This window comes from Garra rufa, chromosome 20 (assembly GCF_049309525.1).
Source record: "Garra rufa chromosome 20, GarRuf1.0, whole genome shotgun sequence".
NCBI lineage: Eukaryota > Metazoa > Chordata > Actinopteri > Cypriniformes > Cyprinidae > Garra > Garra rufa.
In genome coordinates this window covers 173,198-192,217 of record NC_133380.1, presented here as the reverse complement: position 1 = coordinate 192,217, position 19,020 = coordinate 173,198, and the positions used below count along the sequence as shown (strand labels likewise).

The 19,020-nt window shown below is 39.3% G+C and overlaps 1 protein-coding gene across 1 annotated transcript in view; it reads left to right on the top strand.

Moving 5' to 3' along the window:
• LOC141293577 (vasoactive intestinal polypeptide receptor-like) overlaps nucleotides 1-12,827 on the top strand; it is a 48,386-nt gene extending 35,559 nt beyond the window's left edge. Inside the window, exons 7-13 of the mRNA XM_073825602.1 lie at nucleotides 162-315; nucleotides 734-794; nucleotides 6,556-6,622; nucleotides 6,719-6,810; nucleotides 7,504-7,633; nucleotides 9,027-9,068; nucleotides 11,505-12,827. Of these exons, the coding sequence (XP_073681703.1) occupies nucleotides 162-315; nucleotides 734-794; nucleotides 6,556-6,622; nucleotides 6,719-6,810; nucleotides 7,504-7,633; nucleotides 9,027-9,068; nucleotides 11,505-11,696 (738 nt within the window). The 3' untranslated portion in view covers nucleotides 11,697-12,827. The remainder of the gene's footprint in view (nucleotides 1-161; nucleotides 316-733; nucleotides 795-6,555; nucleotides 6,623-6,718; nucleotides 6,811-7,503; nucleotides 7,634-9,026; nucleotides 9,069-11,504) is intronic.
• Nucleotides 12,828-19,020: the final 6,193 nt, after the last annotated feature.

Below are 19,020 nucleotides of genomic sequence, written 5' to 3'. Positions count from 1 at the left end.
AAGTATTGCACAATGTTTTCTAGCGCCTCGCGCATGCAACACTCCAGCGCAAAGGCATTCCCTTTGTTTAAGTACATGGTAAACATGCAAGCCCGCAGTTCCTGTTATAATATACACAAGTGCATAATAGCTGTAAACAAAATCCTCTCTGCATTTTACAGGTGGGCTGCAAGGCTGCCGTGGTTTTCTTCCAGTATGGCGTCATTGCCAGTTTCTTCTGGTTACTGGTTGAGGGTCTTTATCTGCACGCTCTTCTGGCCGTTTCCTTCTTCTCTGAGAGGAAGTACTTCTGGTGGTACATTCTCATTGGCTGGGGTGTGTATGTTCTCAGTTGGCTTTAAGATATATTACCCCCAGGCCTCATAATTCTTCATGGCCTGTCAAATGTGAATGACAAATTGATCTCTAAAGTCAATAGGACCTTGTGCATGTACGCACTCAAAATTTAACGGTTAACCTTTTCATTGACGTCACTGTATCATGTTGGCAAACGTTTCACATGTCACTTTTTTAACATTTTGAATAAGCAGGCTCAGATTTGTATCTCAGGGTCAGTTACGGTTTGAGGCTAATTGGCAATCCATTTGTTTTATTGAAATCCTAATGATCATGTAGGTCAATTAAATAAGGAATCCCTGGAAACATCTGACAGTGACTCTGAAATGTCAACTTGTCAGAGCAGTATGTAGTCAAATATTGACAATATTCATATTCATGTCTGTTTGTGTTCCAGGAGTTCCAGGTGTCTTCATAACAATCTGGAGCATCACAAAAGCTTATTTACATGATATTGGGTGAGTAAATGCTACTTGTTTGCATTGTACATTCAGTGGAGCCATAAGAAACCGTTTTGCTTGTTGTAGCCACTGAGAGTAACAATTCAAAAACAGAGTAAAGTATATAACTATTTTTATGAGTTTATGAGCTCAGTTGAATGTCTGTCTTCTACACACCTTTTGCCAATAGCTACAATATAGCTGACACTGTAAATTTCACTGAAGGCTGTGCCTGGATGATAAATGACATGCCTTCATGGAGGTCAGGAGGCTATATTTAGAGCAGATCTCATAGGAGGAGACATTTGAGCAGAATTTATGTGGATATTTTCATTTTCATTGCCACATTTTTTCTTATTTATTTCCTTGTTTGTTTTTGCATCCACATTTCACGTGGACTGTTCAAACAGTGGGAGTCCAGTTTTTCACCAGCCTTGGCTTTGGAAATATTTTTTCCAGTCATCTTCTAGGGATTTTAAACAATTATTTAACAAAGTGAAATAATCATTCAGCTCTGAAATGAGTCACAACACAACGCAGTTGCTGTGCTTTTCTGTGCAAGTCGAGTTGCCGTGGTAACAGAGATTGATTGGCAGATCACTCTTCGAGATTCTTACCCAGACATTTGACCATTAAAGGATTAGCTCACTTCCAGAATAAAAAAAATACCTGATAATTTACTCGCCGCCATGTCATCCAGAATGTTCATGTCTTTCTTTCTTCAGTCGAAAAAGAAATTGAGGTTTCTGAGGAAAACATTCCAGGTTTTTTTTCTAGGGACTAGCAGGTTGAAGGTCCAAATTGCAGCTTCAAAGGGCTCTACACGATCCCGGCCGAGGAATAAGGGTCTTATCTAGTGAAGCGATCTGTCCTTTTAAAAAAAAACTTTTATATAAACACAAATGTTCATCTTGCACTAATCATGTTGGAAAGGTCACGTGTGGGTAGTTCTTTGTCTGTGTTTCTGGATTCAAAATGGTAAGGTAGGGTGAAAAAACCCATGTAATTTTCTTGTTTTCTTCTACAACTTCAAAATTGCCTGACATCGTTGTTTTACTTTTTTCCGTAAATGGCATTTGACTTTCTTCGCACATTCGCTTTGTAAACACTGGGTCAGTATATTTGCCTTTGTCAACTTTTCAATGCAACTTGATAATGTGTGAAGTCAAGCTAGTGCAAGATGAGCATTGTGGATAAAAAGTATGTCAGACTCCAGACAAAGTAAGCAGTTTGTCTGGAGTCACATGAAGAAACAGAACCAACTGAGACAGACTAAATTCAGAAGAACTGTGGCAACATCTCCAAGATGCTTCAAGACCGACCTGCAAAGTTATCTAAAAACTATCTGCATGTGCAAATAGGGCAAAAACTGGAAAGGATGGTCACACCAAATGCTGATTTAATTTAGTTAATATAGTCAGCTGATAAAGAAAATCTATTTATGACATTATTTTTAATTTGATTTAAAGCATTTTTAGACAAGTGCCTAAAACTTTTAACAGTACTGTAGCTTTGCAGGTAGATTTCTTGAAGCACCTTGGAGATGTTGCCACAGTTCTTCTGGGTTTAGTCTGTTTCAGTTTGTTGTTTTTCTTTATTCCATTCCAGAAAGACTGGGTGATGGTGACATCGGATCTCTGTGTGGAGCACTGGCTGTTGTCAGACTCCTTGTAGAAACAAAAATCTCACTGGATTATTACAATTAATGGCAAAATGAATGTTTGGAAATGTAAACTGATATTTCCTTCTGACACACTACAGCAAAAGATATAGACATAGCGACACGCCTCATAATCTGAAAACACACCCACAATCCAACGCTCTCCATTGACTGTGTATTGCGGGAAGCTGCCTCCTTGTCATTTCTGACTTATAACAAGAAACAAAACAATGTCTAATAGCTGCTATGTAACAAGTTGAACAGTAAACAAGCTAAAAAACACAGAACTACGTTTTTACAGGTTGTCGACCTAAAAAAGGAGTGTTTAATGACACAAAAGTTGAGCACAACGTGTCTTATTACTCTGAGAACCACGGCTGCTGGAGGGAAATTTAACGGCAACAGTAAACATTCATTATTTTTAACCATGTCAAATAGAGCCCGACTGATAAAGGATTTTGAAGGCCGATACCGATACAAATATTTAAAATCCGATATATCGGCCGATATATACATTTAGTTTTTTTTTTTTTTCAGAAATGTGCAACAAAACATTAACAGATTTCCCTAACATTAGTTATTTGTAGTTATTTATGAGTTTTAACTAACATAATATGTGGTTTCCAAGCTCATTAATGTTAACATTAGCAGTCTTCCACTGATAGTGGCATTAGCTAGCATTGTGGTTAGCTAGTCTATGATGAGCCATAATTTAGCAATGGATAACATCATACTGCAAATTGTAAAAATATTTTCAATATAACAGGCCAAGGAGAGATGATACGTCTCATTGCTATAACTGTCACGCTATTAAAGAAATACTTCAGTCTCATTGTCAAAAGTTAAAAGGACAGTCAGTAGGGTTGGGTATCATTTGAATTTTATCGATTCCGATTCTTTTCGATTCCCACTAGTAAACGACAACAACAACAACAAAAGTCAAACAATATTTCAAACATGTTTATTTTCAGTGCCATTAGTTTCAGCTCAAATAACAAACAAAAATTATTTTCTTTTATTTCGACGTGGTGAACCAACTGCAGATGCTTAGATATGTTGCTTGTGACACCTTGCTTGCAACATATTACTTTATTACAGGGGATCTCAACCTTTTTTACACCAGTGCCCCCCTCCTTCTTGAGTAAATTTTGCAAGGCCCCCTATGCCTGACATTTCCTCTAAAGGCGTTTATTTTAAACCTTTTTTATTACCAAAACATTTGTTGTGCCTTTTTATTTTTCTACTGCATGTTATAAAAAACTCAAAATTCAAACAAACTTTAAATTAAAACTATACTTTTGAATTTAAAAGAAAACCCTCTGCTCAGTTCTAACTTTTTAACACGTGTATATACACATATACAGATTTAAAGCTCCTGAATTCTTTAATTCAGACATTCTTCACAACTTCAGAGTACTTTTTCTTAAGTAAGTGAACCTCTCAAACATTCAACAGGGAGATGCCAAAAAAACACTCACTAAACCTGTCCATTTTAACTGGACTGACTGAATATCTACTGTTTGTATTTATTATAAATAAACAAACAAATACAGTGAATACATTCTAAATCTGTTTTTGCTGGTGCTAATATTTGCATAAACAGTACTGACCCTTACCAGATCCACCACTATGGGTGAACAGGACACTCACAAGACATTCATTTTGACAACTATGCAAATATTTAGAAATTTCATGCAAAAATACTATGGATCACAGCCCCGAAATCATGAATAGTTTGTGAATCAACAGCGGACTTATGCGTGTCTAATGTACGAGTCTGATTTACAAGAATGAATACATTAGGCACGCGCAAGTTCGTTACTATTACTCTGGTCTTCATTACATTTACATTAGCGTGAGGGTTTGTTTCATGCATGCAGCCATCATGAGATGAAGTAGATACCTGTCTTCCCATGGGGCTATAGGTTACTTTTATGAGGGCGAGAGTGGGACGAAATAACATATATTTCTGCTGGAGCGTGCGGGCGTGGGAATAAAAAATCCGTCCCTTGCAGGTCTCTAATGGCGCTAATGGCTCGACTCGACTCGGCTCTGTTTGGTTTTCCACTGTGTAAAAGTTGTACCTGTACCTCCACAATAGTACCTGGTTGTCATAGCGACGCTGCAAGAAACTGCCGTGACGTAATCTTCTACGCGAAACACACCCGCTGTCTGCACCTCCTCGTTTGACCACGGCGTATTTTTCCGAGTTGCCATAATATGTAATGGATTGGATATGTCACGCAATCTCTGGCCAAACTTTTTAAAAATGGCGGGGTTATTCTGGATACTATTGCTGGCGCGTACAATGAAGACGCAGTGAATAGTGACAATTCTCTCTGACCAATCAGCAGTCTCCTGTGTTTTCACGTCACATTTTAGTATCGCCTCAGCTCGCCTCAGCTCGCTTGGAACCTCGCCGGAGGTGGTACGAAAAAAAGTACCTGGAAGCCGGTACAGGTACAACTTTTACACAGTGGAAAACCAAACAGAGCCGAGTCGAGTCGAGCCGAGGCGAGCTGAGGCGAGCTGGTACTGTGTAGTGGAAAAGCCCATAAGATAAAGTTTGCGTGCAGTTGTAGCTTTGCCTTCAGTTTTTACAAAGTTTAGCTACACTTTTGAGCACTTCCCGCGATCCATCTTGTAGACTGATGTTTACATTACCACGTAAGTTCCTGGCAGATTGCCAGTTGAAAAAATGCACCCAGGAATCGAAACGAGGAATCGAAATTTGAATGTTATAACAAGTATCCGATTCTTTATCTTAAGTATCAATCTTCGATTCCCAACCCTAACAGTCAACTACACTGTAACAACGTAACGTAATTACTAGCTAATTCCGCTTCACTCTCGGCTTATTTAACAGCAGCAAAACTGGAAATGATAGTCACGAATTTTGTCATGCTTATTCAAGTTAAGAGAACTGATGGGGATGTTCTTTTAGTTGTTATTGTTATTCAAGCAATGTATGTCTCGTGATCAACTCACCATGAACACACTTCACAGATGATCTCACTCACGGATAACTTTTGTAACCGGAATGCTGACTCCGTAACAACTTTCAAGCGACTGCTGAAAACTCATCTTTTTCAACACTATTTGACTCAATAAAAAAAAAAAAAAAAAAAAAAAAATTCTACTCTCTTCTCGACCTACCCCTTCTAGCCCGCACTCTTCTAACAACGCCTGATTATATGGTATTTTTTGAGCCCTTCCTATGTCGGTCTGCCCCTTAGGATGAATCACTTGTTGCATTCCCAATTTGTAAGTCGCTTTGGATAAAAGCGTCAGCTAAATGAATAAATGTAAATGTAATGTAAATGTAACTGGTTCTCTCTGCCCGACTCTGGCTGGATCAGCAGGTTATACACGAGTGTTGCCAACAGGGACGGTGTAGAGTGCCCTCTGGTGGACAAACTATACATAGCCACTCATGACATGGTTGAAGGGGCTTTCATCCATTTTTATTTTATTTTTTTAAATATTCATTTATCGGCCATTATAAATGCGGATACCGATAGTTTGGAAACTGCCTAATATCGGCCGATAATATCGACCTGCCGATATATCGGTCGGGCTCTAATGTCAAAGGATTATTTCACCAGCCTGAAAGGAGGAGATATATTTAGAAACTAAATTTTATTGGTCTATGTCAGTGCTCCTTTTCCTTACCTGCCTTTTGTTGGAGAAATGATCCAGCAGAATGGCCCAATGTGAAATATCCTTACATCTACAACTATTTGTGTCCTCAAACACTAGTTTTTTCAGCTTTTAGACATTGTTTTGTTTCTTGTTATAAGTCAGGACTCAGGAGTCATGACAAGGAGTCAGCTTCCCGCAATACAGAGTCAATGGAGAGCATTGATGGTGGGCGTTGGTTTTAAGATTATAACGCGTCCCGCTATGTCTCTATCATTTGCTGTAGTGTGTCAGTAGGAAATATCAGTTTACATTTCCCCATCCCCCCCACCTCTGTCTCTATAGAAGTAACTAACTTAAAACCATTTTTTAGCCACCTCTGTACATTTTTCTACACAGAAAATGGTTGGGAATGTTACTACGGAACCCAAATGTTTTGCTCCATTACCGTAGTTTAACTCTATGATTTTGTTTTGACAGATGTTGGGATTTTATTGACGATGATCTGTGGTGGATTATAAAAACGCCTACATTATTAACAATACTGGTGGGTGACCTTAGAGCAGCATCAAATTCTCACAAATATGGCAGGTGGTGCATGAAATACTTTAAATACTTCAGTCTGTTATTGCTGTTTTTCTAGATGAACTTCATTCTTTTTATTTGTATCATCCGGATACTTCGTCAGAAAATCAGCTGCCGAGATATTGGGAGAAATGAATCACACCAGTACTCGTGAGTTTTTGTGTTAGCCCACAGACATCTTGCCAACCTGATCTCATGACATTCTCATATCACTGCAGTTTCCAACAGAAACGTCCACTCAGTGGCACTAAAAAGTGTTTGGTACAAATGATACGTTTCATGTGACGTTGGTTTTGTATGTGTCACCGCAGTTCTAATTTGAAATATCCATTGAGTGGCGCTATAACTTTAATGCTCTGTGATGTTTTAAAATAGCATTCCCTTCTGCACTACACTTAAACCTACCTGACAGTTTGAACAAAAGCACATTTGACATTAAAACACAATCGCAAGCATGCCGTTTAGCTTATTTTTTGATCTCTTATCTTTTAGCTCTTTCATTGTGAGTCATGTTTTTCACGGGCTTCGTACCCAAGGATTCCACATCCTAAGTCCAGTTTTGTGCCGGCTGAACTACCGAGCAAGCTTGTTACTTTCAGAAGGCAAAACATATGAAGCTGTAATCATAACTGTGTACAAAAACGATTACAAGTGCTCGCTGTTTTACAGTCTCTAGTGTTCATTTCTGTTGGAAAATGCAGGGATATGTACTTATTGGTACGTATTTCATGACTTGCGAAAAAGTTCTCAAAAGTATGTTTTCTTCATTAGATCAGGTAGCAACCCATCTTGCATGCACAATATAAACATATTCTAACATATGCCATTTCTTTTGATTTGCAGGAGACTGGCGAAATCAACTCTACTTTTGATTCCCTTGTTTGGGATAAACTACATAATCTTTGCCTTCATGCCTCATCACATCGAGTCTTATGTGCGTCTGGTGTTTGACTTGATCCTGGGGTCCTTTCAGGTAGGCAGCAGGGGACTGAAACATGTTTTTGCCCACAATCGTACAATGTTCTTCTATAAGCATTTCTTATCTAGTTTGGATTCTCTAAATGCCAATAGAATACTAAGATTGGCCACAGCAAAAGATTCACTGTGGGATCTGCCAGCATGCCTCAACCCCAGACATGCCCAGTGATATTTATTCCCTCCATGTTTGTTATGCAGCCAGATGAAAAGGTTGAATGAGGATATGCAAAAATGGCCTTAAAGGGATAGTTCACACGGAAATGAAAATTCTGTCATTTGTCATTTAGTTGCTACAAACATTTGTGACCCTGGACCACAAAAAGTAGCATGGGTATATTTGTAGCAATAGCCAAAAATACGCTGTATGGGTCAAAATTATAGATTTTTCTTTTGTGCCAAATATTATTAGGATATTAAGGAAAAAGCATGTTCCATAAAGCTATTTTGTAAATGTCTTACCATAAATGTATCAAAAATGAATTTGATTAGTAATATGCATTGCTAAGAACTTCATTTGAACAACTTTAAAGGTGATTTTTTCAGTATTTAGATTTTATTGCACCCTCAGATTCCAGATTTTCAAATAGTTGTATCTGAAAAAAATCCAAACAGTTGATAGTAGCCATTGACTTTCATAGAGAAAGAAAGAAACAGGGTTGGAACAACATGAAGGTGAATAAATGATAACAATTTTATTTCTCCTATCCCTTTAAATACTCTAAAGACTTACCATCAATCTTTTTCTGATGTCGAATTTAAATATAACCATGGCTTTGTATAGACTAAAATGTGACCCTGGACCACAAAACCAGTCATAAGGTTAAATTTTACAAAACTGAGATGCATACATAAAAGCTTTCTATTGGTGTATGGTTTGTTAGGATAGGACAATATTTGGCAGAGATACATCTATTTGAAAATCTGGAATCTGAGGGTGCAAAAAAATCTAAATACTGAGAAAATCACCTTTAAAGTTGTCCAAATTAAGTTCTTAACAATGCATATTACTAATCAAAAATTACATTTTGATAGATTTATAGTAGGAATTTTAATTTAAATAATGTTTACTTAATTTCCTAATGATTTTTGGCATAAAAGAAAAATCAATAATTTTGACCCATATACTGTATTTTTGGCTAATGCTACAAATATACCCCAGCGACTTAAGACTATAATTTATCTAAATAAAAAACTATCAGTAACATACTGTAAATAGGTTTAAAATATTCAATTGTTTTATATTATTTAATTATCATTTGTTTTAAAATGTGTTTATTGCAAAATTATAAGGACTGATTTTAGCATTGTTTTAAATGATTATATTTTATTTAACTGTGATTGTGACTACAAATCTGCCAAATTGATTGTTCTTTTTTATTTTTCTTCAGGGATTTTGTGTTGCTGTCCTGTACTGTTTTCTAAACGGAGAGGTAATATTATTAGAATTTAATGTTTTTTTATGCATTATTGAGAGAGAGAAAAAATTGGACAGTGGAGATCAAAATGAGAGAAAACCTCATTTCATTCATTTAAAGGTGCCATAGAATGGAAAACTGAGTTTACCTTGGCATAGTTAAATAATAACATTTCAGTACATGGACATGACATACCATGAGTCTCAAACACCATCGTTTCCTCCTTCTTATATAAATCTAGTGTTTGCAAAAGACCACCGAAAAATAGGTCAATTCTAACATATACCCAACTGTTACGAAACTTTCCAGAGATCGTTAATAGTTACGCCTCCAACATTTGCATCGCCCAATCATCACTAACGTCAGTACATCAGTTAAACAAGGCAAGCCACTGAAGGGACACGGTTAGCTTAATGCTAGCGCTAGCCTGTTACATTGCTATACATAGGATTTCACTTACCACATAAACAGAGAGATGACTGCGCTGATGATGGTGAATGATGGAGAAATAACTGCCTGATGATGGCGAATGATTTACAGATCTTGAGAATCACTGACGAGCAGCTCAACTCTGCGTTGTAACTTTACACAGAGCACATGCGATCACAGTAATCACACTAAAATATCCGCGATTCAAAACGGCAGATTCAACAAACCACATATTAAAAGCGGCTAGAGCTCTTTTGTAGTTATATCATGTACTAATACCGGCGGAAAATGTAAAGCTGCGATTTTCTAGGCCGATACTTTTAGGAACTACACTCCCATTCTGGTGTAATAGTCAAGGAAGTTTGCTGCCGTAATATGGCCGAAGCAGGTGGAGTAATATCACGCAGCACATCGCAGCACAACGTGACCAACAGCATGCAAAGGGAGCGTTCCTCGGTCGAAGTTGCCCAGCTGGGAACTAATTTCAGGTGCTGCGTGATATTACTGCGCCTGCTGCGTCCATATTATGGCAGCAAACTTCCTTGACTATTACGCCAGAATGGGAGTGTTGTTCCTAATCTTATCGGCATAGAAAATTGCAGCTTTACATTTTCCGCCGGTATTAGTACACGATATAACTACAGAATAGTCAAGTGTTACATAGAACAAATATTGAAACTCGTTGGTCATTTTTGAACGCGATGCTAATGGTCTAATAAGATTTAATGATCTATGCTAAGCTATGCTAAAAGTGATATCGCCAGAACAAGAGAACAGCTGAATGGAATTAAAAAGGGTAAAACTCAACTTATTAACTCGGAGAATGAGACTATTTCCAAAAAAAGTGGAGTGTTCCTTTAAAATTATCCAAACAGTAGTAGAAACAGGCCTGGTTCTACGGGGGTGCTAAGCATCCTCAAACAAAATCAATAGCACCCCCAATTAAAGTTGTTATAATAGCATTTTATTTCAGATTTAGCCAACAATCTAGTATGTTATGGTTTTCGCTCTGGAGGTCAGTTTCTGTTTCAACGTGTTTCAATCGCGCACATATCTGTTGTCTGCTGTTTCTTGAATCAGAGGCTTTTAAATTAGAATCCACTCACCTCTCAAATCGCCAGATTTTGTTGAGGTGATGTTATTGTGTTCCACACGAATCATCTCATTATAACATTCGAACATAACATTCATTGGAACTTCATTGTTTATAACGTAGCCTATCTTTGTGAGATCGCACAATATAAATATATAAGGTTAGAGCACCCTCACTAATTTAAGAAGCACCCTCAGTTATATAGTTCTGGAGCCAGGCCTGAGTAGAAGGGCAGATCTTTAAGAATATTTCATAAATTAATTGTATTTGTTACGCCTTGCTCCTCTTTGACTGTTACTGCTCCCTCTGCTGCTTCGCTGGTTATTTCCTGTTTGGCAGCCATTTAAGAAAGGCCATGCCAAACAGACTCTGCGAAATATTGTTTTGCTCCTGCGAACTCTACCAAGCATTTCCCTGGTTTCCTAGTTTCACAGTTTCATAGTTTTGTAGTCATTCCCTGGTTCTGTTTCAAGTCTTAGTCTTAGTCATAGTTTTGCCATGTTTCTTTGTTTGTTTTCATTTGTTACTTTGGACTGCCCTCTTGGATTTTGACCCTCGCCTGCTCATTGGATTACGCTTTTGTCTTGCCCTGGATGTTCCTGTTTTGCCGGTGTTTGACCCTGCCTGTTCTGACAACGATCTGTACAATAAAGCTTGCATTTGGATCCACACCTCAGTCCTCAGACTCCCATTGTAACAGTATTCTGAAGCACAGTATAAAAAATGTCAAGTAATATTTGAAAATGAACTCTGATCAAAATTAAAGACAATTTACAGATTCCTCTAAGTTATTTCAAGTATTTATAGATTGTTCTCTAATTTTGATCTTCATGCCAGTCAAATGTTTGGAAGCACGTAAATTTGTTTCTCATGATCTTAAAAACCTTTAACAAAATCATGAGTATTGACCGTATACACACACTCTCCAGGTTCAATCTGAGATCAAACGAAAGTGGAGACGGTGGCACATGCAGAGATTTCTGGGAGCTGACACCAAGTACCAGCAGCCCTCGATGACAAGCAACGGCCTCAACTTCAGCTCCCAAATCACCATGATGACGAAATGCAGCCCCTCCACGCGCCGCGCTTCTGCCTGTCAAGATGACTTCTCCTCTGTCTGAGCGCTGAGTGATGCTCTGTCTATGACGAGAAACAGAAACCAATGTGTCTGTGCTCTACACGCACAGAAAGGCTGTCACCCGGACCACCTCCATCATCCGCAGGTTGCTGCTCCGCCATCATTCCTGTAGGAACTGCGCATCTCACTGCTCAGTAGTAGGAACGTGAGGGAAACTGTGCGGCTCAAATCCCATGGTGACGGTAGAAATATGCAAGTAAAAAGGACTCTTTGATGTTTACCTGTGTTTCATCAAACTACTGACTTGCCAGGATGCGATCACAGCTCATTTTGTTGCTGAAGAAGACTTGTTTGAATCATGATCCACATCCATTCCCCGATATTTGTGCACAACAACACAGACGTTAATCTTTAGCATTCGAGTTGGTATCTGTCTGTTGTGTTTTCCCTGCCCTCATTATGCTGCTCGAGATTTCTCAGACTCTTAATAATCTGTAAAGCTGAACGGTGACCTTTTGGGTCTCTAGTGACCAGGTTTTATTTTTATCTTCTTCCTTATTCCAGGAAAAAAGTAATGTGATTTAGACAGTCTGACATTCTGCTACAATCCTGTTTTGTGCTTGCATATCTGTGTACATGTGGACGAACACAAATGTTTTTCATCGAGAGCCATAAAAGCATGTTAACTTGTGCAACAGAAGTATAGTGTATCATGCTGTATGTTTTTATAGTGTAGTTGTATAGTTCTGTATGAAAACGTACATCATGGATTGTGTAAATGTGCACTTGTCAGATAAAAACAATTGCAAACGATGCATTTTTAGGAGATTGGACTCTCTAAAAAGATTTTTTAGTCCAAAATCTTTTAAGCTGTCATAAGTACATGTGTAGTGTTAGTCATAGTTGCGGAATGAAAATGCTCCCACATGTTTGCATGCACAGTTCTTGTACCTCAGTGTGAGTAAGATGTACATTTAAGGGAAGATGTCAGTAAGAGTGTTGTTGCTGTTTTTTTTTTTTTAAGTGTATTGTTGATGTTGTCTTAGAAAGTATACAGATCAGTTTTATTACATTAGATCTTAGTATGACTTTCCTCTTTATATAACAGCATTTAAATGCTGGCCAGAGAAAATGATTGATTTTTCTATTAAATTATGTATTATGTATTATTTTATATTTAACAACTCATTACCATTTTCAATGTGCAATTTGTTTTCTATCATTTTATTTTAATTTTTGGATTTAACAACTAATTGCATTGTGTTTATCTATTTACGTTGAGGAGGAGGCAAGGGAGGCAGTGTCTCCTCAACAAACTGGATGAGAAAAAATTCATAGTTACAAAAAGAAAACAATGCAAATATTACAAAATATGACATAAACGCGTATAAATTACGTTTTTTCTGAAGTAAAACAGCCACACCAGCAGTTAAAGTTACAGTGGGAGTCCACTTCTTTCCCTCCCCTGAGCCTATTGAGTTTTAACAGACCCCTTAAAGCGATATGATTGGATATGACTGATTATGTTCAACTCCGATTGGTTCATGCAATAAATCCCGCCTCTTGTGTTCGTGCATGTTCCAAGTTTGCAAATCAGTCTGAATGAACAAATTAATGGAGTTAATGAGAAGACTAATAAAAAGGTAAGTAAACAGCTCTCACACACTTAGATATTACCACTTTTTCAAGTCAAAATCAAACTTAAAATTGCTGTGGGTTCTTTTAGTGAGCTGTCAGCTTGGTGAAATTAAAGGCGCCCCAGAGTAAAAGGCTCTTTTGATATTATTTTTCTCTAAACCACTAGATGGCAGAAAAACGTGCAGTGGCACTTTCCAAAACATCCGATATAAGTGCACTTTTGGTTTATGCGATCGCTGGCAGCAACGCAATCTAATCTTTTGATGTTTTTAAAAATGTTGTAGATTTAAGTAACAAATGAATATATCTTGAAGAAAAGGCCTTCTTCTTTATTTTCAGTTTTGTTTGAGATACTTAAAGCAACAGTTTTTAAATAATGAAAGAATAAGTACAAGTTTGGTATTTAGGGTTAAAAGCACCCCTGCTGTTGGGGTAATAATTAACTTGATAATTAACAGAAGGCTGACTTTTTATTTGTTGACATGACATTGTTAGATTCAGATGATAAATGTCAAATTTTATGTTGGGTGTCCATCTTAAAGGGATAGTTCACCCCAAAATTAAAAACTTTGATGTTTATCTGCTTACCCCTAGGGCATCTAAGATGTAGGTGACTTTGTTTCTTCAGTAGAACACAAAGATTTTTAACTCAAACTGTTGCAGTCTGTCAGTCATATAATGGCAGTCAATGGTTACCAAATCTTTAAGAGCAAAAAAAATTTTAAAAATTAAAAACAAAAACAAACAAAAAATACACAGACAAAACCAAATTAAACCCTGTGGCTCGTGGCGATACATTGAGGTCTTAAGACAAAACAATCGGTCTGTGCAAAAAACTAGTGATGTATGTCTCGAGACTGGTCTTGGTCTCGAGACCACTTTTACATGGTCTCAGTCTTGTCACGGCCTTGACGGTCTTTGGTCTTGGTCTTGTCTTGGTCTCGGACCTCTTGGTCTTGCCAAGGTCTCGCTGTCTCAGACCGTCATAGTGGTCGGGGATTTAGCAGTACTACACGCTCAAAAAAAAAAAAAAACCTACACGCTCTAGAATCTTTGGTATCCACGACAACACAACGTTTGATAATGCAACAATAATATTTTGCGCCCTTCAAATCAAATGCAACCAATCACATGCATGTATTTTTTTTTTTTTTGCGACAGCCGTTGGCGCTCGTCCATCCATATAACATTATGCCCTCTATATTAACAGTCAATGGTTATGCCTCAGTTAGTGTAGGGTAGAGCGTAAAGAAGAGACAAGCACATATCCAGCAGCTGTGTGTGTGTTTGATTACAGTATTGTATTTAAGATGGTGTTTTACTAAATAAATGGTCTTTTAAATATCATCTCAGGGCTCGAAATTAATTTACTTGGTAGCACTGGTGCTCCCAACTTCAAAAAGTTAGGAGCACCAAAAAGTTTTTAGGAGCACCTAATTTCGTTTTAGTAATGCGCCGATCTTGATTCTTCATGGTCAATTCTTAATGCAGATGTTTTACAAGCAAATGGGCTGATTCTGAAAGCCTTTTTTATATATATTTATATTATGCCTTAAGCAAGGGACAAGAATGAATGAAAATATGAGTACATGAACAAGGTTAATTTTCTCTATTATAGTTACAGCCATTTAAAGAGGTTAAAGATAAAGAGTTAAAGCCATTTAGAGGCAACCACTGCATTTTTAAACAATCAGTATAAACAACAAAAAATAAACGACACTTCTTTCTTAGTCGTGTAGACAATAAATGCAGGCATGATCAAAGTAAGCTACTCTTTCAATATTCAAAGTGCAAATGACCGAATTTTTCTGATACAGAGCTATAGACACAATACAGCTTATTATAGCCCACATACTAATAACAGCCTAGATATGTTATGTAGCCTAATTTGGGCACATTGGGGAGTCGCTCTCTAAACGTGGGGTATTAAAATTGCTTTTGAATGCGTGTGCGAGTTTTACTTTTGGTTTCGTTTTATTGATCCCGCGTACATTCAACAATACAAGAGATTACTTTAACAAAACCATTTGAAAGTGGGAGGACACCAACGGGATTTTGGAAAGTGTCCCGAGTGGAAATTACGCCCCTGCGTGAGTGGAACTCTGCCGCTGAGTTATCATCTGATGTGAATTTATGCGGCGATGTACAGTATATTGAGACGGAGGCGGCAGAATTGTATCTGACAGAATGTACGCTGTAGCTCAATATATTTCTTCAAAAGCAGATTGTGGAGACCTTCTAATTGTCCACAATCAAAGGAGAGAACGGTGAACCTGTCACTGCATCAGCTCACAACAGTCTGTGCAGTAGTTAGGCTAGCCAAAGTTTTGTAAAGAAATGAAAGTAAGTCGCACCACAACAATTACTCGCACTTGCACAAATGCTCCCAAATATAATTTGAGGTCGCGCAGATTAAATTTTGGGAGCATATTTCTCAGACAGTTGTTGGAGGAGCAAGATGGTGTTGGGGGTGTTTGATGTTTTGTCAGATGAACCAGTCAGTACCAGTAATGTCAGTCCTCATCAACAGTATACAAAAGTTAAGGGAGTCTCAATCCTCTAATAGTGTAGTAACAGCCGTCATACAATTGCTACACATAGTTGATCTCACCCAGTCTGAAAAAACATTTACAGTGAGCTCAGTCACACACATGACATGGTCTGTCTCTGTATTGCTCTGCCTGTAGTTGAAGTAATACCGTCTAATATGTATTGAATGTAAACTGTGGCTGAACCCTAGTATGCTGCTGTTCATACAAGTTATTGCATAGCTTCAACACTAGTCTGTTTTTTTTCTCCGGTCTGGTCTCGACTTGGTCTTGACATGGTCTGTCTTGGTCTTGGTCTCGATACTGTTATACAGTAGGTGAGACGTGCTGGACGGACGAGACGATATACAAACACACAATATATTTAATCTTCTTTAGAGTAAACAGGCAGGAACAGGCAGGAACACAGAATACTTCCACACATGTAAACCATTCAACGATTAAAGACCGACATGAACTGAAGATACAAACAGACTTATAAAGACAGACTAATAATTACAGACAGGTGACGGTGATTACACAAACGAGGACTAAACCAAATGATCACAAAATGACAGGGGGAAGACAAATGGGAAAAACCAAATGACAAAACAGACAGAACTGTGACATTACGCCCCCCTCCGAATAGGCGCGTCCTCGCGCCGTAGAAAGGACAAAAAAAAAAAAAAAAAAAAAGAAGAGGGGTGGCAAACCAGAAACATAAAGTCCATGAGGGAGGGGGGCTTTGGCGGAGGACGCAACCCCAGGAAACAAAAGTCCAGGTGGCCAAAAAGACAGTCCAAGGGGGTGACGACAGTGGGAGGAGCCAGAGAGGAAACAGGAGGGACCCGGGGCAGGAGGAAATCCGCAGAACCCAGACCAGAGCCATGATGACGGCCCATGGTGGAGCCGACGGAGGGAGGAGCCATGGTGGAGAAAGGACCGCCGACTCCATGGGGCCGACCGACAGAGGCGGAGCAGATGGAGGAGGAGCCCGAGGCGGAGACGGAGAGCCGAAGAACCGGGGTGACACCGAGGATCCGGAGGGCCAAGGTGGAACCGTAGGCTCTGGCGACCGAGGCGGAGGTGGAGTTCCGGAGGTCCGCGGTGGAGCCGGAGCGACAGAGGATGGAGGCTGTGCCGAAGGGAGGGAGGAGTCCGAAGGAGCCGGTGGGACGGCGCAACGAGGCACAGCCAGAGTAGCAGAGTCCTGAGGGGACGGAGGGACGACGACTGACCAGGGCGGAGCCGGAGAGACGATGGAGCCCGGTGGAGCTGGTGGACCGACGGGCGACGGTGAAGAGGAGGGCGTCGAGAGCCGCGGTGGAACCGCAGGGTCGAAGAGCCGAGGCGGAGTCCTGGACTCGGAGGCTGGAGGCGGAGCAGAGGGATCCTCCAGCCTAGACGCCGATGGAAACTGGCAGCCCTGCGGCGAGCCCACTGCACAGATGTTCGGCTGAGGGTGAGCTGAGGGGCTGTCAGGGGACAGCGGTGGCAAGACAGACATGGATGTGGACAGAAGAGGGCGGGTGGGTGGGAATTCCAGGAAGACAGGTAGATCATGACGGATGGATACTTCAGAGAAAAAGTCAATTAAATCCCCAGAATGATGCTCAAGCTCACCCCCAGTGGTGGTGCAGTGGGCAGGGCTCTCTATCGCCCTCTCTTGCTCCACGTGGCAGTCCACCGTCACGGATGTTGATGCCGGCTCTCGCACCTGGTCAGATGGGTCAGGCTCTGGCTCTGTCGCTCTCGGCTCTGGCTCTCCATCTGCGGTGGGCACGGGCTCCAACTCCGCTTGTCGGGGTGATGGTTGGCTGGGTTCTAGGTCAGGAGTGGGGCTGACGTCCTCTTCGATGAGGTCGATGGTCCAGGATGATTGGCAGGACGCCAGCACCTACTTGATGTAGTCCGGCAGGCTCTCTTGAGGACCCTCCACGGATAGCAGCGCTTTGGTGGTGGTGTTCAGTCCGATGTAGTAGAAGTTACAGAGGCTGCTATCCGGGAAGCTGGAATGGTTTGCCAGGAGGAGATAGTCACGGGTGTGGTCCTCAAGAGAGCGTTCCCCCTGCCTCAGGAGGATGAGGAGAACGGTAGGGTCCATAATAAACTAAAAAAAACAAACACTGAGAAAAAGCGGAAAAGAAATGCAGGGGAAGGTACCGGGTAAACTGTTGTAGGTCGGTCTTTTCTGTTATAGGTGAGACGTGCTGGACGGATGAGACGAGAGACGATATACAAACACACAATATATTTAATCTTCTTTAGAGTAAACAGGCAGGAACAGGCAGGAACACAGAATACTTCCACACACGTAAACCATTCAACGATTAAAGACCGACATGAACTGAAGATACAAACTGAATATTAAAGACAGACTAATAATTACAGACAGGTGACGGTGATTACACAAACAAGGACTAAACCAAATGATCACAAAATGACAGGGGGAAGACAAATGGGAAAAACCAATGACAAAACAGACAGAACTGTGACATTTACCTTCTGGTCTTGGTAGTGTCTTGGTCTCGGTTTAGGCGGTCTTGACTACAAGTCTACAAAAAACTGAACAGTATTTATATCATTATAAAAAATAAACAACTGGTATGATTTATTTTCACACAAAATCTGTTGCTTCATTAATGTTCAATACAAATGTATATATTTTTCTGCAATCCTACACTTTGGCCACAGTAAAAAGCACATTTTTTCTTAGGGTGTGCTTTAGCCCCGTTGTACCCTACATCTCTACATCTGTGACCAGTGTTTACCGAGCTGATGACTGATGATTTGAAAATATGTTTAGTATTAAAAAGAACAGCTGAACATCAGTTCATAAATAAAAATAATTATTTAAATAAAATAAGTTGTTTAAATTGTTACTGGCTTGAGTTATTATTTTGGAATAAATTTAAATGCTTTAAAACACTGAACTGATTAAATTTGTACTTGGTTTTAATAAATAGTATAGTGTTAATTACATTGTAAATGCAAACACAATATTCACTACCAGTCAAAAGTTTTTGAACAGCAAGGTTATTGATTTTTTTCAAATGTCTCCTCAATCCTGCATTTATTTGATTCAAAGTACAGCAAAAACAGTACAATTTTGAAATATTTTGACTATAAAATTAAAATTATTAAAATAACTTATCTATTTGAACATATTTTAAAATGCAATTTATTCCTTTGTTTAAAGCT